The 22,639-nt window shown below is 41.0% G+C and overlaps 1 protein-coding gene across 2 annotated transcripts in view; it reads right to left on the bottom strand.

Annotated features, from left to right (window-relative positions):
- LOC136884480 (abscission/NoCut checkpoint regulator) overlaps positions 1-1,136 on the bottom strand; it is a 90,272-nt gene extending 89,136 nt beyond the window's left edge. For both annotated transcript variants that reach the window (XM_067156677.2, XM_067156678.2), the window contains exon 1: positions 959-1,136. In XM_067156677.2, coding sequence (XP_067012778.2) covers positions 959-1,006 — 48 coding nt within the window. In that variant the 5' untranslated portion in view covers positions 1,007-1,136. The remainder of the gene's footprint in view (positions 1-958) is intronic.
- Positions 1,137-22,639: the final 21,503 nt, after the last annotated feature.

The raw sequence follows: 22,639 nt of genomic DNA, 5'->3' as shown, positions 1-22,639 counted from the left end.
CACTAAAAGTTGTGCAAGTAATACAATCTCAATAGTAAAATATATAGCAATGTGTAACGTTTCAGAGCTGAATGACTGAAATTAAAGCATGCATATTATACTTTTACTGCTGAAACCATGAACAACATCACAGTGTTCAAAATATGGGGATACAATGTAGGCCTATACAAAATCAAGGGAATAGAACTGGCTTTTGGGTGGTTAGGTCATGTGCATTTGCAGAGTTTCGCCCAGATATGCCATTTGGGCTCATCAGTTGGATCGGCACGCCCCTCCAAGACTCTGCTTAGCAGAACAATGTGTACAGTCCAGCACAACACAAAGACTTCATTCAGTATCAAACAAGGAAATGTTGATTTGAAACATTTCTCAACAGCTTAGAACATGCCATATCTAAAGGACTTTGATTAAATAGTTCTAAAAGAATGGCAAAGCATTAGTCTTGATATATATATTATATATGCAGTGTATTTTATTCCAAAGGATAAAGGAATCAAAATACCCAACGTACAGGCCTACTAGTTTTATGTACTTTGTTCAGTGCTAAACGTATAGGCCTAGTCAAACAAAAAGCTTGATAGATATGGACTTGTTTCTTTGGTTAGAATAATCTAACTTGTTAACGAGACTGAAAATTCGTTGGCTGTTTGGTAAGTCAAAAAGTTGTGGAATAACTGTAAGCAGAAGAAATGTTCCCCTACTAAATACCTATGTACTTTCGAACAACGAATTGCTCTAATGTCAAGTTTAATTGATTTACAAACAGCATCTATAGGCTATCTAAAATACCTATGACATATATATATTATTCGAACTCCTGTTAGCTGCGAAAAGTATTTATTTGAAAATATCTATCAAATAAAGAAGACATCGCCACCAAGTAAAACACAGCGTTCAATAGCTCCAAATATCTCAATCTACCAAACTATCACACATGAGTATATAAATTTATTCTTACGTCTTTCACAAAGATGCCAAATTTCGTGGCACAGCCGTGACATGACATTGTGTTATAATCACAGTTCAATTAATACAGCAGCGTGATAATTTACAACGATGAATACCAATATGATGTTTAAATCCCGTCTTCTCAGACTCCTTTTACGAACAGCTGATGAAAATTATTCTCACATGACTCATACTTCCACATAGCAGCCAACAGAAGAAAATGCTCTACGGCTGATGGGAAGAAAAATTGAATATTAAAACATTATGTTCCTTTAAATTATTACGAATAAATACACAGCCTAAAATATTTAATTTATTGTAATTCAACAATGCGTACTATCCTTTGTTTCCTTCCAGACAAATCTCAAATGCATCATTACTTTTCGGAGGGATTGGTATCCTTACACAGATGGAAAGATCAAAACAATGGTTTTGCGTAATTTGTTTACAAAAGTTTTTCGTGTCTCAGCAAGTTTTATATGCGTTGTTGCTACTCTGTGGTTGCGGAATACGATTCCTAACGTAGTCCCATGTAAAATAAAATTGTCCTGTAAGTCTCTTTTCATTTGGATACATCAAAACTTCTTGACTCAGTCGTTAATAAGGAGGAATTCATCTACATAGACGAACGCACAAATGAAAGCAATTGCGATCATAAACCTCCCCGATTCATGCTCATTGTTTGGATCCTTGACTGAATGGTCATAGTCAAGGCCTTTGGTTCAGAGGATCTCGGGTGCGATTCGCGGCCGGATCAGGGATTTTAGTCGCGTCCGGTTAATGCTTCTGATTCGGGGACTTCATATATACACATCACATTATCAGTCATCACAGAAACACGCAGTAAAACAGGGCCCAAGTCTATATGTCCAACACAGTTCGCACTCGCGTGGAAAAAGCGGTAGAAGATTCATGCACATCTATTAAGGTGCTCAAGAATAAAATTCTGAAACGTACATGCGACCTTCTGGAACTTCCTGTCTTGACCTTCGTTAGTCAGTTCTTGACTTCTTCCTCTTATAAGATGTTTTTCTCCGTATTTCCTCGAATAGGCTATCCGAATTCTCTCATTCTCTCCTGACCATTGTTACAGAGCGTTTAAAATTCCCGATAGATTTATATTGCATCCTTATAACAATCATCACCACCTTCAGGACTCCGGTCAATATAGATTCCTATCTCCTTTGAATAAAACCACAGGTTCCTTTTTTTTAAATGGTATATCACTAGTATTCTGTGTTTACCACCACCTCATAATCACAGTGCTCCACTTGGGCGCCCGCAGGATCTTTTCCAGGGGGAGGGGGGAGGCACACTAACAATTTTCTTGAATATAAAAACCAATATAACGTCAGCAACATTAAATTGTTTACAGAAACTTCCAGCTATAACATATGCTAGATGACTGTCAGTAATTTCAGTTTATGAAATAATCTGGTATGATATTAAACAATTAAACATCAAAATCTTTAGAATTCCAGGGGAGGGGCAAGTGCCCCCCTTGCCCCACCCCCCTTGCGGGCGCCCATGGTGCTCCAACTACCGTAAGTCTCTCTTCGCCGGGCGAGTTGGCCGTGCGGTTAAGAGCGCGCAGCTGCGAGCTCGCATCCGGGAGATAGTGGGTTCGAATCCCACTGTCGGCAGCCCTGAAGATGGTTTTCCGTGGTTTCCCATTTTCACACCAGGGAAATGCTGGGGCTGTACCTTCCCATTCCTAGGCCTTTCCCGTTCCATCGTCGCCATAAGACCTATCTGTGTCGGTGCGACGTAAAGCAAAATAGCAAAAAAAAATGTAGTCTCTCTTCAAAGGATAACTTTTGAGTATGGAGTGGTATTAATAATAATAATAATAATAATAATAATAATAATAATGTGATGTGAGGCCTGGTGCAGGTCTATTTCCAGTTGACGCATGGGCGACCTGGGCCTGCCGAGCTCGTTTCTGCTTCCCAGGTTCATCAGGAGCAGTGGCGGTGCGTACTATATGTTCAGTGGTTCAGTGAACCCCCTAGAAATTAATAAGTCTATGTAAAATGGTATATTACAGCCTATTCCTTTAATAAGCTCTGTGTATCCACGCGCGTAGCGGTATTTTTGACATCAACACTCTGTTGCTCTTCGGAACAGCGGAGAGCAGGGCCGAACCTCAAATTGTACAAACTGTCCTGCTGCTCCACCTCCGTGCATGCATATGAATATTTCTTCTCCTTCTTCTTCTTCTACTTCTTCTTCTTCTTCTTCTTCCAAATCTGGCCAACTGTGGACCGCATAGAACTTAAGGTTTGTTGGCCTTTCTTCTCTTCTCTTCCCAGAATCTTTTCATTCTCTCGCTTCGTATTTTTCTCTCCTCCTCAGAGATTATCCGGTTGGGCTTCTTTTTAGGTGGTTTGTCCTCAAAAAATTTGATTTTGTTGATTATGTTTCTAAACTCTTGCCTTTTATTGATCACCTGTAGTGTAATTCCAACTTCTTCTGCATCTCTTTTGACCTCTTCTACCCACTTAGTGGTGGCCTTCAATCCTACAATGTACTTAAAGATCTTTTTGGTCAGTCTGCTTTCATCCATTCTTACTAGATGTCCGTAGAAGTTCAACCTTCGCTTCCTCATTTTGTCTCAGATTTTTTCCGTGTGTTTATAAAGATCCTTGTTTTTCCTTTTTTTTTCCAGGTTCCATCATTAGTTTTCTGGGGTCCCAGAATCTTCCTTAGGATCTTCCTTTCTTTCTTTTCCAGTTCTTGTAGCTCTGACACTCTGAGGCATACAATCCTTCTGGTTTGATTACTGAATGATAGTGTCGGATTTTGGCCATGTAGGATATTGTCCGTTTGTTGTACATAATCTGGGTTAGTTTGTAGGCCAATTCTAATTTTCTGATTCTTCCTTTGATAGCCTCTTTGTTTAGCCCATTGGGTTGGATCCATTCTCCCAGGTATCTGAACTTCTCTGCCCTTTTAATCTTCCCATGTGCTTCTCATTTCGGTTCCTATACTCCATATAGTCCGTCTTTCCGTAAGAAACTTTAAGACCTGCTTTTCCGGCGATTTCGTGCAGTTTCTCTATCATCTTTATAGCGTCTTCTCTTTTTTTTTTTTTTTTTTAGCTAAGACGGCGAGGTCATCGGCAAAAGCTAGACATTTAATTTCCAAGTTCTGGCCTTCTCTTCCAAGGTGTATTCCTCTTATCCCTTCCGATTTCAGAGCTTCTTCCCAAGTTTTCATTATTTTCTCCAAAACTAGGTTGAAGGGGATCGGGGACAGTCCATCTCCTTGTCTGACCCCTGTCTTGATTTCGAACGGGTCAGATATATCTCCGAGGAACTTGACTTTCGAGATGGTATCCGTCAGGATTTGTTTAATGAGTTCTCTAGTTTTCTTGTCAATTCCAAATTCCTCTAGGACTTTAAATAAGGTTTGTCTGTCTATTGAGTCATATGCTTTTGTGAAATCGATACAGATGACTACGGTGTTCTGGCTCCTTATTGTTCTTGTTCGCAGTATACTTTTGAGGTTGAAAATTTGTTCTGCGCACGACCTGCCTTTTCGGAAACCAGCTTGGTATTCTCCAATGACGTGGTCAGTCTGTTCCTGAACTCTGTTTAGTAGAACTTTAGAGAATATCTTATAAGCAACTGACAGTAAAGAGATCCCTCTGTAGTTGTTCGGGTCTGTACGGTTTCCTTTCTTGTGAAGTGGATGTATAAGCGCACATTTCCAGTCTGCAGGGATCTTCCCAGTTTTCCATATATCTTCTATACAGCGATGAATTGCTTCCGCTATGATTTCTCCTCCAATCTTCCACATTTTTGCCACTACGTCATCTTCACCTGGCGCCTTGTTATCCTTAAGCTCTTTGATTACCTGTTTGATTTCGTCTAGATTTGGAGGTTTAGAATCTGGGTTCTCATGGATTGGTTGCTGGGTCTCTAGTCTGTCTAGAGGTTCTTCACAGTTCAGCAGCTCTTTGAAATAGTCTGCTAGGAGTTGGCAGTTTTCTTTGTTATTGGTAGCAATGCTGCCGTCTGTTCGCTGGAAGCAGAGACTTGGTGGTTGATAACCTTGTAGTTCCTCTTTGAATATTCTGTAAAATTTTCTGGTGTTGTTCTTTCTAAATTCTTCTTCTGCCTTTTCCACCCTATCTCTGTCATATTTTCTCTTTTCACCTCGTATGATTTTGGCTGATTGCTTCCTTTGATTCCTCAACTCTTCCCACTTTTCCTCTGTCTTGTTGGAATTCCACCTCTTCTAGGATTTTAATCTTTTTTCAAGTGCTTCATCACATTTTTCAGTCCACCACCTGTGCTTACGTTTTCGTGGAGGGTTCCCCAAACCTTCAGATGCTTTGATCAAGGATACTTTTATTTCTTCCCAGTTATTCATGTCCAGGTTTGACAGATTCTTGATGTACTTTTCTTTGTTCTGCTTTAGTATTTCTGTATTGATTCTGGGCTTCTTGTTAGCTTTTGGCTTGAATCTGTTCGGTAAGAATCTTGTTTTGATTTCCGAGAGGTAATGGTCTGAATCAATGTTGGCACTTTTTCTTACTTTTACATTTAGAATTTCTTTTCGATTTCTGGCTGTTATTGCCACATGGTCTCTCTGAAATTCCCCCAGCATTGAAAAATATTGAACACGCACTCTTCCTTCCTTCCTTCCTTCCTTCCTTCCTTCCTTCCTTCCTTCCTTCCTTCCTTCCTTCCTTCCTTCCTTCTTTTCAGCTGTCCGTGTTTGTATTTCATGGCTGCTAGAATCAACTACCGTCCGCAGACACGAATCCTCGCTACTTACGCACTGTAATTATTGTAAAGGTTATTGTTGACGAAAATTCTAATCTGGCAGCTTGCGAGTACGGGCAGAGGGGAAGGGGGGAAGAGTTCTAGGAAGTGAGCGGGAGGGGACAGGGAAAGCACGGTGGAATGCGTATGCTATACTATATATTTGCATCAGGAAGAGAACTTCCAGTTCACCTCTTATTATTGAGCCATTCGTAAGTTGCAACTGTAATATTATTGTAAAATGGATGGAAAATACCCTAGTGGTGCCAAAAAACATAAATTAAAAGAACAACTTTGGAAAAAAATGAAAAGTTGCCGAAAATATCAACATTTTTTGACACGAAGTCTACAAGTTCATCGACGACTGATGAGACTGTTACTGGTGAATTATAATCTTCTACAGGTAAGCGAATACTGATATCTAAGTCTGCTGTTTTAAGAGAGATTAGGTCTTTAAGGAACTGGAAAGCATGAGCACTCCGAATTAAACCCAGACCCGACACGATGTGGTCACATGTTTACTTACTTAGTAATGATTTATTTAATAAATGCACGAATTAAAAAAAACAATGGTCTACAGCCGCTGTTGAGAAAAGTGCTTATAATGTAACGTTAACACAATTTAACACAAATGCTCCAATTTATTTACATAAAACAAGTTTACAATTCACTGCACTGACCAAGAGATACATTGTACGCCATGATCTACACCACAACCAAAGATTACACAAACAAGATAAACAGTGTTGTGTCACTTGTAATGTTCAAGGATATGCCAGTAAGATATGACACGGCAGTCCATGGAATAAATGTGGTTCCGTAACATCCTCCCACCTTGCAATTGTTATTTTCAATTGCAAAATACTCCGTACCACAACTGAAACACAAACACATAACACAATAAATAAATGAACACAAAAGCAAGGTCACATCAAGAGTATTCACAAATCAAGTCTTGATGGCACTTTAATTCTCCGCCCCCCTTTTGACAATTTGAATTCTTCATGTGGAGGCTTTGTCTCAGGCGAAGTGATAGTCACAGTTTCAGGCTGCTGTAGGTGGGATAAATTTCCAAGTAATCTTTCTCACAGCCGAGTGGGCGACAATCTCATCCCAATCCAACGCTTTCAGGGCATTATTAAGTCCTATGAAATTGGTCCCGTTGTCTGAGTACAGCACAGAAATTCTTCCACGCCGGGCAATGAATCTTCTTAACGCCAGAATGAAAGCATCAGTTGTCAAAGACTGCACCAGCTCCAGATGTATCGCACGATACACCGCACAAGTAAATAATACAACCCACGCCTTTTCTCCAGACTTTAGGTACAACGGTCCAGCATAATCCACTCCCGAGACCTCGAAAGCTGCTGTTGAGCCCACTCTATCCTTGGGCAAAGGAGCAAAAGCTGGTGCTGTAGGACTAGCCTTGTACCTTTTACATTTGACACATCTTGCAATAACTCCTTTTGCCACTTTCCTAACTCCAAGAATCCAGAATCTTTCCCTGAGTCTAGCTAACAGCGTCAGTAGCCCTGCATGCTGTGACCGATGATGTTCTTCCCAAACCAATCTGGTCACGATGGCATGGTTTGACGGCAACAAGATGGGTTTCGTGAATGCTTCACTTTCTTCCCCAAAGGTAAGTTTTGTTTCAACCCTCAGAACTCCCATTTCGTCCTTGAATACCCTGACTTTCTTCTCAAGTTCCTGCTCGTGATCTCGAAAGCATTCCTGCTGCACAACTCTCAACAAGGTGTTCTCGGCTTGTTGCATTTCTTCACCAGTGAGTTCACCTCTTCTTGCTTCTTTTGCCTTAGTAAGGTTGCGGAAAAATCTGATGATCCAACCAATCATTCTGACTATCTTGACATAACTTGAGAAATACAAGAGGCGCGAGCAAAAGTCAGGTGAATTACACGCCACACTCGATATAACTGTCTTCCGTTTCTCAATATTGATTTCGTCTTCAGGTGCGGCAATTTCATAAATCAATCAATCAATCAATACTGATCTGCATTTAGGGCAGTCGCCCAGGTGGCAGATTCCCTATCTGTTGCTTTCCTAGCCTTTTCCGAAATGATTTCAAAGAAATTGGAAATTTATTGAACATCTCCCTTGGTAAGTTATTCCAATCCCTAACTCCCCTTCCTATAAATGAATATTTGCCCCAGTTAGTCCTCTTGAATTCCAAATTTATCTTCATATTGTGATCTTTCCTACTTTTACAGACGCCATTCAAACCTACTCGTCTACTAATGTCATTCCACGCCATCTCTCCGCTGACAGCTCGGAACATACCACTTAGTCGAGCAGCTCTTCTTCTTTCTCTCAATTCTTCCCAACCCAAACATTGCAACATTTTTGTAACGCTACTCTTTTGTCGGAAATCACCCAGAACAAATCGAGCTGCTTTTCTTTGGATTTTTTCCAGTTCTTGAATCAGGTAATCCTGGTGAGGGTCCCATACACTGGAACCATACTCTAGTTGGGGTCTTACCAGAGACTTATATGCACTCTCCTTTACATCCTTACTACAACCCCTAAATACCCTCATAACCATGTGCAGAGATCGGTACCCTTTATTTACAATCCCATTTATGTGATTACCCCAGTGAAGATCTTTCCTTATATTAACACCTAGATACTTACAATGATCCCCAAAAGGAACTTTCACCCCATCAACGCAGTAATTAAAACAGAGAGGACACTTCCTATTTGTGAAACTCACAACCTGACTTTTAGCCCCGTTTATCAACATACCATTGCCTGCTGTCCATCTCACAATATTTTCGAGGTCACGTTGCAGTTGCTCACAATCTTGTAACTTATTTATCACTCTATAGAGAATAACATCATCCGCAAAAAGCCTTACCTCCGATTCCACTCCTTTACTCATATCATTTATATATATAAGAAAACATAAAGGTCCGATAACACTGCCTTGAGGAACTCCCCTCTCAATTATTACAGGGTCAGACAAAGCTTCACCTACTCTAACTCTCTGAGATCTATTTTCTAGAAATATAGCAACCCATTCAGTCACTCTTTTGTCTAGTCCAATTTCACTCATTTTTGCCAGTAGTCTCCCATGATCCACCCTATCAAATGCTTTAGACATGTCAATCGCGATACAGTCCACAGGCCACTGCTCTGGATTATCCTTTAGCCACCGTGGTCCTTCCCACCATTTGCTCTCAAAGAGTGCCTTTGGACTGCATCCCCTTGATGGAAGATCTGCTGCGTTCAGAGTCCCCGGTAGGTGGCGCCAATCATCAGTATTGGTGTACTGTCGTATTTCATGACAACGGTTACCCACGAATGTACTCCAGTTGTCCGCCCGCTTTATCCAAGTCAAGGCTACTGACGATTCGCTCCAAAAGAATGTTCTGCACCGTTGTAGTCCCAACGCCTCTTTCACTTGGGTAGAAATTCTGGTACCAATGACTGCTGCCAACAGTTCCAAACGTGGTATAGTGACATGTTTGACAGGAGCAATCCTCGCCTTAGCCTGAACCAACTGGACCGATACCTCTGCGCCTCTCCTTGCCCTTAAGAATACACAAGCTGCATAAGCAAGTTTGCTCGCATCACAAAATACATGAAGACTGATATCTTCCGCTCCCCAGTCCACTTGTACCATTCTCCTTGGAAGGCGACATCTAGCTAACCATTGCATCTGCTCCACCCAGTTCTTGAATTTACTTGTAATGCTATCCGGAAGCTCTTCATCCCATCGAAATTTGTGTTTCCATGTTTCTTGCAGCATCAGCTTTGGTAGTAAGGTAGACGGACATGTGAAGCCAATTGGGTCGAAAACACGCTGAGCCACAGACAACAGATTTCTCTTGGTAACTCGACAAGTGGTCATCGCAATGGTTTTGACATCACAGAGAAGCTCATCTGTAGTGACATCCCATAAGAGACCCAGGACTGGAACAACTCCATCTTGCATCGCAGCTCTGTCTTCTTGATGAACGGGGCTGCTGATCCATCCGCGAAGATCAAATTGTGCTGTAGACATCAGTGCAGTAGCTTCCCTCACAAATTTCTGCAACTGTTCTTCATTGGCTACACTGGTAACACAGTTGTCCACGTAGAAAGAGTCTCTGAGTCGCTCTGCAGTACTATTCAGTTCCTCAGGCGCATGTTCCAAGTGATGTGATATAGTCGCACCCAGTAGAAATGGACTAGACGACATTCCAAAGACAACTCTGCAGTGCCTGAGGATTGCCACCTCTTTGTTACGACAGTCCTTCCACCAAAGAAATCTTAAAAAATCCTTGTCACCTTGGGCTAGCTTGATTTGTAAAAATGCCTTTCTGATATCAGCTGTCACTCCAATAGCATGTTTTCTGAATTGTATCAACAGCTTGGGTATTAATTCCACCAAATTGGGCCCTTTTTCCAGACAGCTGTTAAGTGAGTTGCCTCTTTTATCTTGGGCTGAGGCATCGAACACAGGCCTAATTTTGGTGGTCATACTAGATTCCTTTATTACTGGCTGGTGAGGGAGGTAGTGACCATCATTCTTGCTGGCAGAGGGTATCATTTCCACTATGCCCTCCCGCAGCCATTCACGAAAGATTCCATCATACTCTTTCAACTTGCCAATGGTTTCTAGTCTTTTGCTTACACTCAACAATCTCTTCTCCGCTAAATCGTAGTTGTCCCTCAGCTGCGGGTGCCCCTCTTTCCAGGGAAGGCAAACCTCGTATCTTCCTTCTTGGTCAACTTTCACTGTCTTCTCGAAGAATTCAAGTGTCTCTGCTTCTAGAACTTCTTTGGTTTTGACATCTGTCGGGTCGCTAATGCCTATGGCTTCCAGGCGCCACAAATCAGCTACATTAAAACCTGCCATACAAAAGAGGTCAGTTACTGTATTGCAGTTGCTGAATATTCTACGCTGCCCCATCACCGTCCAGCCCAGCTTAGTTTCGAGAGCAACCATCGTGTCATCTAAAACTAATCTGCAGCCTGTTAGCAGTTGGCCCATTACGTCTGCCCCAAGTAATATCTTTACCTCAGGAACATTACAGCCTACATCTGATAAGATTATGTTGTGGTTTCGAAGCACTGGGTAATACCGCTGTGTCTCAAGCCGGGGTACAAAATCACAAATTTTCTGTTGGTCCAACATAGGAATGGTGCACTCAAATTTTTCATCTAAACTTCTAAGAGTAATTTCATAAATACCATGCACTTCTCGCCCTGTCTCTACTCCACCAAACAGATTATGTATTAACGTCTCTTCCCCTATCTTCTTCAGCCCAAGCTTGTGAACACTGTCCTTCGTGATGTATGATCTTTGAGATCCGGAGTCTAGTAACACTCTTGCCAACTTAACAACCTTGTCCACCGACACTTTAACTACCAAAGTTTGCAACAATGTCTGACCCTTTTGATGAGACAGTAAGTTCTCTGTTCTACCTGGTTCGTTTCCTTTCTCAACTGAACTTTTCTTGCTGCTATCGACTGGAATTATATCCTTTAAACCCTTGCACATAATAGTGTGATGCCCCTTGCAACAAATCAAGCACTTGAGTACAACTTTGCACTTTTTTCCACTATGACCTACCTTGAGGCAATGAAAACATGCTCCTTTCTTTTTCAAAACTTCTTGTTTTTTCTCTGTAGTGAGACCTCTAGCTTTAAAACAGTCCTGAGACATGTGGTTCCCTTTATCGCACCTAATACATGCCCTATCACCCCTTTTCTCTTCACTCGAGAAAATTACTGCTGCTGTCGGTAGCTTTTCTTTGTTATTTTGCGATGCACTCCCACAGCCACCTAGGAAATTAGAACGAGCCAGAAGGAGACGTTCTTCACTTTCTACCTATTGTCTCAAAAATCTCAAAAGTGTCTCGAGATAATTAGATTGGTCACCCTTCTTACATGCCTGCGACATACGAGACCGCTCCCATTCTTTCAAAATGTCTTCTGGTAGTGCTGATTCTACAAGCGGGTAGAGCATTGCCGCATATTTATCGCTAGTAACCCCTAGTGACTCTAGTGCCCTTAACTGGGTCTCCAGTTTATCAAAAAGACTCCGTAGACTTATATCATTTAGCATGCTACTCTTTTGAAGTACTAATTGCAAGAGTTCACGAACGTAAATCTCAATCAGAAGTTCATATCTTGCAAACCTCGATTTTAATTGCTCTATAGCTTTCTGATAATTTGAAGCTGAGGGTGGGAAACTTTCCACGAGTTCTCTAGCTGACGTCCCGGGTACAGTAGCCTGGCAAAGGTATTGGAATTTATCCTCTTCCTCGATTTCGTCATCCTCATGTATCTTTCTGAACTGCCCCCAGAAGGCTATCCAGTTACGCACATCTCCATCGAACTGTTTAAGTTCTAATTTAGGCAATCTTAAATTTCTTTTACTCCTGGATTTACTAGAAATAGTACTAGGAATACTATTTGCCCCATTGTCACTGAGCGTGTCATCATGCAAAAAATTCTCATACCTGGTCTTTAAGGTTAACCACCTTTCGCGGTATCCCTCCATGATTTCGTATTCGGCAGCGATCTCTTCTTCTTCTTCGTGCTCTCCGGCGTACCAAACATCACGAATTTTTTCTTCGAGCACGAATAATCGTTCAGCTTTGTCCTCGAAGATCTTGAATCCTGCGGAGACCTCTTTTCTTGTGGGTTGTTCTGCATTTAACTTCTGTTCAAAGTCATTGCCAGCACGTGTAAACAATCGGCGCAATTGTGTTCGTTCACTTTTCAATTTCGTAATTTCTGCCATATTTACGCGGAAACTAGTCCTGTCACGGTCGCCAGATGTTGAGAAAAGTGCTTATAATGTAACGTTAACACAATTTAACACAAATGCTCCAATTTATTTACATAAAACAAGTTTACAATTCACTGCACTGACCAAGAGATACATTGTACGCCATGATCTACACCACAACCAAAGATTACACAAACAAGATAAACAGTGTTGTGTCACTTGTAATGTTCATAGATATGCCAGTAAGATATGACACGGCAGTCCATGGAATAAATGTGGTTCCGTAACAGCCGCGGAGGACCTTGCTCTACCAAGTGACCGCTGCCCAACCTCTAGGACCTGCAGATTCCGAGGTGTTGTGTGGTCAGCACAACGCATCATCTCAGTCGTATTCTTCGTTTCCTTGCCCGGGGCTGCCATCTCACCGTCAGATGACTCCTCCATTGCAATCACGCAGGCTGAATGGGCCACTTACCAGCCCTCAGGTACAGCTGAAAATCGCTGACCTGGCCGGAAATGGGTCCCGGGACTTTCGGGTGAGAAGCAAACACATTACCCCTACACCACGGAGCTGGCTAAATATACGAACACACAAGTGATATTTTACGTGTGTTCTTATGTTTCAGATTCAGATTTAGTACTCAAGAATGAGGCTGTGTGTGTCATAGAGCCTTGTTGCAGCTCTGCCACTGCTAATGGCAGTCCTGCTTCAAATCTTCCTTCTGCTGATCCTGGTTATTGGCCTGAGTGCATGATGGACGAGTTTAGAGAGCAATGTATTCAGCTTGGGCCTCAATACTTTCAAAACCGTACAGTTACGGGAAAGTACCTTGAATCCAAACAAGTGCAAAAATCACAAAATCGTTATTTGTCAGACGGTTTGTTTATGAGCAAACTCAGAAATGGAGACTCTGTTGAAAGGATTTGGCTTGAATATTTGCCATCTGCTGGAAAAGTGTCTTGTTACAATTGCAAATTACTTTCAAAGGACAAGATGAACTCTGCATTTTCTTCACATGGTTTTGTAATTGGAAAAAAGCAGACGAAGCTGTCAGTAGCCATGAAAACAGTATAGAACATAGGAATGCAATTAATTCTTGGCTGTATAGGAAGAAAATTTTCTCACGAGTTGATAGTCAGATAGATAAACAGACAACTTTAGAGTCCCAGTACTGGGGCGAGGTGTTTAAACGAATTGTGGCAGTCATAAAATTTCTGTGTGTGCGAGGACTAGCATTTCGTGGAGAAAATGAGATTTTTAGAGCGTATAATAATGGGAATTACTTAGGAATCCTTGAACTAACTTCCCAGTTTGACCCTTTTCTGAAGGAGCACATTTCAAAACACGGTAATGAAGGAAAAGGGAAGCCTTCGTATTTATCAAAAAACAATTGCCGAAGAACAGATTCATTTAATGGGGGGGGGGGGGGGGGAATGTGTTAAATACAATCCTAAGTGAAATAAAATCATCAAATTACTATTCACTGACAGTAGACTCTTTACCGAGCTCGATACCTGCAGTCGCTTAAGTGCGGCCAGTATCCAGTATTCGGGAGATAGTAGGTTCGAACCCCACTATCGGCAGCCCTGAAGATGGTTTTCCGTGGTTTCCCATTTTCACACCAGGCAAATGCTGGGGATATACCTTAATTAAGGCCACAGCCGTTTCTTTCCCACTCCTAGCCCTTTCCTCTCCCATCGTCGCCGTAAGACCTATCTGTGTCGGTGCGACATAAGGCAAGTAGCAAAAAAAAAAAATAGTAGACTCTTCGCCGGATTGTGCTCATGTAGACCAATTGTCAATTGTATGTAGACATCTGCATTCTGGGGAAGTCAAAGAAAGTTTCCTTTGTTTTAAGGCTATAGAAAGTCATACAGAAAACTCATTGTTTAATGAAGTAAAATCATTTTTGGATAGCAAAAGCATACCGTTGAGTCAATGGAGAGGTCTTTCTTGTGATAACGCGGCGATTATGTCTGGCCAGTACAATGGGTTTCAGGCACAACAAAAGAAGGAAAATAAATTTACCCTGTTCGTGCCTTGTGCAGGACACTCATTAAATTTAGTCGGAGTAACTGCTGTTGAATCCTGTCGTGAAGCTTTTAAGTTTCTCGCCTACTTGCAAGGACTGTATGTTTATTTCTCAAACTCTCCTCGTAAATGGGCTATGTTGTTGAGAAATTTGGAACCGCACTTAAATTTCAAACTTCTTCACCTGAAGAGTTTGAGTCAAACCAGATGGTGCTGTCATTATGGAGCATTGAAAGCCTTGCTAAACTATGGCAATATTTTGTGTGTATTAGATATTATATGTGAGAATTCTGAAGAAAAACATGAGTCCGGGAGAGAAGGAAAATCACTGAAAAATAAGTTCATGAAATTTGAATCGGCTTTTATGGTTGTCTTTTGGCATGAAATTTTGGAAAGATTTGATATAGTTAGTGTGAGTTTACAGAAATGTACACTAGACTTGTTAACAGGTTGTGAACTTCTGGAGTCTCCGGTTACATTTACAGGCAATGAAGGAGGTAAGTTTGACAAATATGAAGGGGAAGCTAATAGGTTATTTGAAAAATATCTCACAGGTTTTGAGCACACATCTGAAAGACAATCAAAGAAGAGATATGATGATGGTAATGCCCTTAACGGAACTATTTTGAAAGAAAGAAATGAATTTGAAGTAGTAACATTTTTGGTGATAATTGATAGTTTATGTAGTGGACTTAATAATCGTCTCCAGTCTTACAAAACATTTCAGTCGTTGTTCCAGTTTCTAGTAGACTGTAAGGCTTCGTGTACTGTGGATGAAACTTCTCTTAATAACTGTTTACGATTTTACCGAGATGATCTCGATGAATCCTTGAAACTTGAAATTAAACATTTTTATGGTTTCGTTAAAAGTGTAGATGTACTTACTTGCCAGGAGACAGCTAAATACATATACGAAAATGTTTTGATTAGTGTATTTACAAGTGTATTTGTGATATTGAAATTGTATTTGGTAATTCCAATAACCAATTGCGAAGCAGAGCGTTCTTTCTCTAAACTGGCACTAATCAAAAATAAATTACGGTCAACCAGGCTTCAACCAAGACTGGACGGTTTGACTATCATGTCTTTAGAACATGACATAACAAATGCTTGTCATTCGATGATGTTTTACAGTCATTTGCGAATCTGAAGGCAAGGAAAAATACATGTTTAATGTAAAAGTTATTCAACTACCAATTTGGTCAGTTCAGTACAGCATCGATTATCTGAAAGAATTCGGGAATGGGAACGATCAGATAAGTTAGTTTTCGGGCAGCCGATCAATTGCGAAAAGTCTGCTCCTACGCCATAAGAGCAATGCAGTGATGCTGACCACTTTCGAAGTTTTCTGTTTTAAGCTTCTGTCCTTATTGTTAAATGCACTTATAATTTTCGAATAGGTATCACTCTCGATTTAAATGTTTGTTACTGTGTCCTTCCAGCTCCAAATTCTTGAACTAATCTTGATCCGCCAACACCATCTTTAACTAGTCTATTTTAAATTTATCTGAAAAACAGAAAATGACCTGTGTTCCTTTAGACGTCATTGCGAACTGTACAATCATTCATTCCATTTCAATACCTGCCACAAATGAAGACTCATGCACCATTGAAGGCAACGGCAGTATTGTTAACTTTGTAGGAGTAAGAAATATGTAAGCTTTGGATGAAAAGATTTGCAATTCGGTGAAATGGACCTAGATTACCATTATAATATATTTTAACGATATTTCTGTATTTTTGGATGCGAGGCTGCTGACGTAGGAAGGAAAAAACATTATTTTTTCACAGCACATGTGGATATACATAACGCAGATATTTGAATTTGCTGACTGGGACACTTTCTGTTAGCCGATACTTCTATTGATCGACATTCAGAAAATCGATACTTTACTGCAGACAGGAATGAGTTTGCCAATGATATAACGAAGGACATGTAGTATTATGACTTGTAAAAAAGTAGTACAAGCGATAATACTACAATGTCCTTCGTTATCCCATAATACCACTTGTGCTAGCTTTTTAAATGTTGATTTAGTTTCAAATTTTAGATTTTAAATTCATGTAATGCCAATAAGATAATGGGAATGAGATCGTAGTAAGTTCTGTTTTGTATGTCGATTTGATAGTGATGATGAGACAAATGTAAAATATGTCTTGGCATTATGAAATATTAACATGAAAAATCGAGAAAAATTGTAGTCTATTCCAACACTTCCCTATTCATCAATTTAAGTGGAAGTCGTTCTATAACGACTTCAGTGTGCTAGTCTTACGTGATATCATGAAGAAGGGGCCCCACATTTTTAAATAGCCCAGGGCCCCCAAACACCTTAATCCGGCACTGGCGGAGAGGTTCAATTTCAGGACTTTGGTAGCGGGGCAGTGAGACGTAAGGAGGGTGCACATGGCGAAGGGCTGTGAGGAGCAGGGAAAACATAGCCCAGGAATCGCTGGCGACTGGACCAGCGATAGACACGAGTTACATCGAGCAGTTCCGAAATTAGCCGAAGCACTGTTGGAGCGCGCGGTTAAAGTTTGCCGTATGCAGTAGACAGACCTTGCCGTATGTGGTAGGTTTTTGAGGGGTTTTAATTTGACGATTTTACAGTTCTGATGTAATTAACCACAATGAGCCAGAATATTTTGGTAACTACGTTTTGTATAGAATCAACAGGCGTTCGTAGCCTGTCTTTTTGTAATTAATGAGTCGTTTCATTTGTAAGTGGTGATGGCCATTATTGTTTTAAGAGGAAATACAACTAGGCAACCATCTATATATAAAATAAGAGTTTTGTCTGTACATAGCTGAGAATTTAAAAAGAATTGTATGTCTGTATCGGTCGTGTCCACAGTAACGAGGAAATGCACTTTTTCGTTTTACGTAATTTCTGTCTGTCTGTATGTATGTACACGCATCATGAGAAAACGGCTGAAGAAAATTTAATAAAAATCGGTATATAAGGCTGAGAATAAGTCACTACAATCTAGGCCGTAAATAATTTTACTAACGCTGAGTGAAATGGCAGTTTAGGGGAAGGCCTAAAATTTAATTTTCAAGTATGTATGCTATTAGCGGTCCTATCGATAATTACTACATACCTAAAGTTATATAGAATTAAATTTCCGATCATACATTCTTGCCGTATCGAATATGATAACAGAGATATTCGTTAATTTGTAATTTTGTTGCTAAGTCCATATCATCGCCGAGCCACAAGATAAGTTAATGGATAAACAGAATTTGATGAAAATCGGTCTGTAGAGTCGGGGAATAAGAAACTACAGTTTAGGCTCTAAATAATTTTATTCACCCTGGACGAAATGGTAGTTCAGGGGAAGGCGCCTAAAATGTAATTTTTTGTATGTTCTTGGTCGTATCGAAAAGTACTACGTAAAAAAGTTATAGAGAATACCATGCCGATCATTTATGTTTTATTCAGTTTTACCGTACCGACGATGGTAATAGTAGTATTTCAGACTGGAAGGAAACTAAATCTGGGAGCCTACAATTTCGAAAGCTCATGAAATCGATCAACAATAATATTACATGGACCATTGTTTGTTGTGATGTTCTTTGTCGTTTATGCTGCCACTCATCTTCGATAGATGGGGCTACTGCTGCGTACCTAGTATGACAGCCTGTTTGAATATTGGCGGGAAGTAGCTAGGGAGTTGGATAACTTTCTTCTTTAGCATGCCATTCCTCTGATTCATACATTTTCTGATACTGCTGGTACGTAACACACTGGTTCATCACAGTATTCCAGCTATTCGACCCCTACTCTGAGGCGCTGATTGGAATGCTCAGTGTGCAAAAACAGAATAATAACAGAGTGGAAGCGTAGTACAGTTCGTTAAAAGTGAGAAAATGTGTGGTTTTTCATTTAATCGCAACATTCCTACTGACGTCATTATAATGATATGTGTTGATTTCAGTTGGGAAAACCACTCTTTCTGATGTTGTAAAAAGGCATGTGGAGAGTGAGTGTCTACCATTATAATGAAAATTCTACAACTTGATTGTAACTGATGGTAGGCAACAGGGCCTACCATTAACATGAAAATTCCCTAAACCAGTCTTTACATGAGAAAAGACGTATGGTGAATTCCCCGTCGCGTTTCTGGAGTAATGTTAAGAACTATGCAATTTAATACAATCTTACTCACAACGTGTACACTACCTAACCTAGAATTCCGCAGCGAAGCACGGGTTAATCAGCTAGTCCTCTATATAACACTAATCATAAAGAAAAAAATGGAAGGGATCCTACGCTTCGAAAATGAAGGTGTCGGCCAAAGAAAGACAAAGACCGCGAAGGGCGTGAAAATGAAACACTCCCTGGACCTCGAGTGCTCTAATACTGTCGGGATCGGAAAAGAACAAGACTTGATCAAGAGAGGTCGGACAGGGTAGATGAAAGTAAGGATCCTGGTGCAAGTAAGTGGAAGCAATGCCAGGACCTTGCTAAGGGCCCCGTGGTCGCCAAGCCACGCTCCCAAGTTGAGAGCCCCTGGAGCCTTTCATTAGCAATACGTGTTTTTATAAAAGTAAGCAGCTAAATACGTCAATACATAAACTACAGTAGTCCGCCTAAGACGTTCTTGAAGAAGTTATTTGTACACAAGCAAAGTCTCCAAAATCAGAGGAAATTGGATCAGCTTTAAATAATTGCACATCATATTCTCTCTGTCCTTCATCTTCATTATTTTGGTAACTTCTTCGAGTTGTAGCCATGTCCCTTCAAAGAAAAGTCGCGTTTCTAATCAAGCAATGTCACTACTTTACATCTATGTAAACATCAAGTAACAATAAATCTCAACACGTTATTTCCGACAGCAGTGAACCCCCAGACGCTTTATCCACGCGCCGCCACTGATCAGGAGAGCAGGTATCAACACTCAGTGGGAAACATTTTGACACATTATTAGTCTCGATGTGGGAAGTGTAGGAGAGGAAGAAAGCTGAATAAAGACAGAAAATGGGAAGAGATAATAATATATAGAAGAATACAGGTGGTAAAAGACTGGTACCGCTGGGCTGAGTGGCTCAGGCGGTGAATCAATCAATCACTACTGATCTGCATTTAGGGCAGTCGGCCAGGTGGCAGATTCCCTATCTGTTGTTTTCCTAGCATTTTCTTAAATGATCACAAAGAAATTGGAAAGTTATTGAACATTTCCCTTGGTAAGTTATTCCAATCCATAACTCCTCTTCCTATAAACGAATATTTGCTCCAATTTGTCCTCTTGAATTCCAACTTTATCATATTGTGATCTTTCCAACTTGGCAGGTACAATCCTGGTATTTGAAGGTGCTCAGATACGTCAGTCTCGTGTCGGTGAGATTTACAGGCACGTAAAAGAACTCCTGCGGGACTAAATTCTGGCACCTCGGCGTCTCCCAAAACTGTAAAAGTAGTTAGTGCAACATAAAAAAATCAATAACATTATTAGACTAGGCTTTTAAGACCTGAAAACTTATCAGCTGTTGAAGTTGTCATGGGAATTGTTATCACAAGCCTATTTTTAAAAACTTGAACAGTTCTGAGAGCAAATCCTTAAGATAATAATGGGGTATGGCCTCTGTAGGGGCGTGGTATAGGTTTTTTTCCTGTAGACGGCCTAGAGGCAATATGCATGACTGTGAGGATGAGGTCTCTACCTAAGATTGTTTCTAATGATGAAGATGACACATATTCGCAGTCCCCGAGCCAGACAAATTAACAATTTAAGGTTAAAATCCCCGACCCCGACGAGAATCGAACCCAAAACACTCTGGAGCAAAGGCCAGTATGCTAACCATTTATCCATTGGGCTGGACATCCTTAAAATGAACTACAGTAATTTCTTGAAGTGATTGGTTATGTCCTCTAAGTTATCAATTAGTTTTCTTTCATTCAGCAACAACTCATGAAACATTCCTCTGTGAAGAAAAAGACGATCAGACTAAACATCATCTTCATGGGGTTGTAAACTTTTGTCTTTATTTGCATCACTCCCAAGCAGAAACTGCTCAAATTGTCCGGCTCCATGGCTAATAGTTAGCGGGCTGGCCTTTGGTCACAGGGGTCCCGGGTTCGACTCCCGGCAGGGTCGGGAATTTTAACCATCGTTGGTTAATTTCGCTGACACGGGGGCTGGGTGTATGTGTCATCATCATTTCATCCTCATTACGACACGCAGGTCGCCTACGGGAATCAATTCAAAAGAGCCAAACATGTCCTCGGACACTCCCATAAGCCATTTTATTCTTTTATTGTTCAAATTCATGTAAGAATTTGTCAAGATGGAGAGCCAAACAATTAACATCTATGATTGCAGTCCACCTCTGTGGTTAAGTGGTTAGTGTGATTAGCTGTCGTCGTCCCGTCCGCCCCCCGTCCCGGATTCGATTTTCAGCTCTGCCACGAAATCTGAAATTTGGGACACCTCAGGAGGTCAATCAAGTAGAGGGTTTGATTCAGAACTCATTCATCCTCAAACGGATTTCCATTGTTTCCCCACTTCTTCTCCAGGCAAATGCCGGGATGGTACCTAACTTAAGGCTATGGCCACTTCCTTCCCTCATCTGTGCCTATCCCTTCTGTGAGGCCGCCTGGGTGAGGTACTGGTCCTCCTACCCCGTTGTATCCCCGACCAAATGCCTCTTTCTCCAGGGCACTGTCCTTCAGGTGGCAGAAGTGAAATCCTCACTGAGTGGGGTGGGGGGGGGGCGGGGGGGGAAGCTAACCATGAAGGATAAATGGATTAAATAAATAAATAAATAATCTATGATTGCAAAGAATGGTCATCTGTACCTTTGTTCAACTGAATCAAACTGCTCTGCTGAATTGTCTTCAGAATCATCATACCATTTGGCAATCTTTCTCTATCTACGCAGAATGGGTAAAGGAACTTCTACAACCTCAATGACCGTTCAAATGTCTCGTCACGCATCTTTCTTCTTACACTCTTCGAAACGAATTATTGATTGATCGTACGACATGGTTCGTGATAGTGAGATAACAGAAAGTACTACCATTGAACATGCCGTGCTCATAGACCTCCACTTCTGACAGCACTGTGTTAACTCACATTTTCCTATAACTCGCACTTCTGCACCTCTTTTGACTGTACCAGCGAGTTGGCCTTGTGGTTAGTTGCATACACCTGTGAGTGTGCATTCGGGAGATAGTGGGTTTGAACCCCACTGTTGACAGCTCTGAGGATGGTTTTCCATGGTTTCCCATTTTCACACCAGGCAAATGCTGTGGCTGTACCTTAAATAATACCATGACTGCTTCCTTCCCACTTCTAGGCCTTCCTATCCCATCATTGCCATAAGACCTATCTGTGTCGGTGTGACGTAAAGCAACTTGAAAAAAAAATCTTTTGACTGTACATGGACATGTTAATTGCACTGATTACTTCTATGGAAACTCCAGGCAGTGCAGGGTTTCCAGGTAACTGTCGTAGCTGTCAGTCAACTTGAGTCACCTGTTAACGCATCGCTCAACTAACGTTTCAAACAAAGTACCCAACTCTCTTCCCAAACCCATTAGCAAGAGCACAGTGGACGTTCTGGGTACAACCCCATCAGTGCAGCTCAACCCATCCCACATCAGACCTGGGAGATCCAGACTTTGGACTTTCTTTTTAAATCCTGTTACACTGTCATTCTCGGCTCGGTGCTGGGTACTGTTCCTCCTACCCAGCTTTATCCCTAACCAAATGTCTCATTCTCCAGGGCACTGCCCTTGAGGTGGCAGAAGTGAAATCTTCACTGAGTCTGAGGGGAAAAAAGCTAACCATGAAGGGTAAATGGATTAAATAAATAAATAATCTATGATTGCAAAGAATGGACATCTATACCTTTGTTCATAAACATTCTGCAAGAAATCAGCTTCATTTCCCATATCAAATCTTATTTACATTGAATCAATAACAGTAAATATGCACCTTTTCGATACTGAAGACTACCGAACTCCACATCTTGCTGCAAACGTTGCAGAAGATAATTTTTCCATCCATGAAATGGGGAAACTCCTGGAACCACTGTTTAATTAAGGATGTCTTGGAAGCTGCCACTTTCGGCAGACTGAGCAAACGGACGCACTGAAAGTTTCTCATAGAATGGAATGAAGAGTTTCATTTCCAGCAGGTCAA

Source organism: Anabrus simplex, chromosome 12, assembly GCF_040414725.1.
Source record: "Anabrus simplex isolate iqAnaSimp1 chromosome 12, ASM4041472v1, whole genome shotgun sequence".
Taxonomy (NCBI): domain Eukaryota; kingdom Metazoa; phylum Arthropoda; class Insecta; order Orthoptera; family Tettigoniidae; genus Anabrus; species Anabrus simplex.
This window is presented reverse-complemented; position numbering and strand designations above follow the sequence as displayed.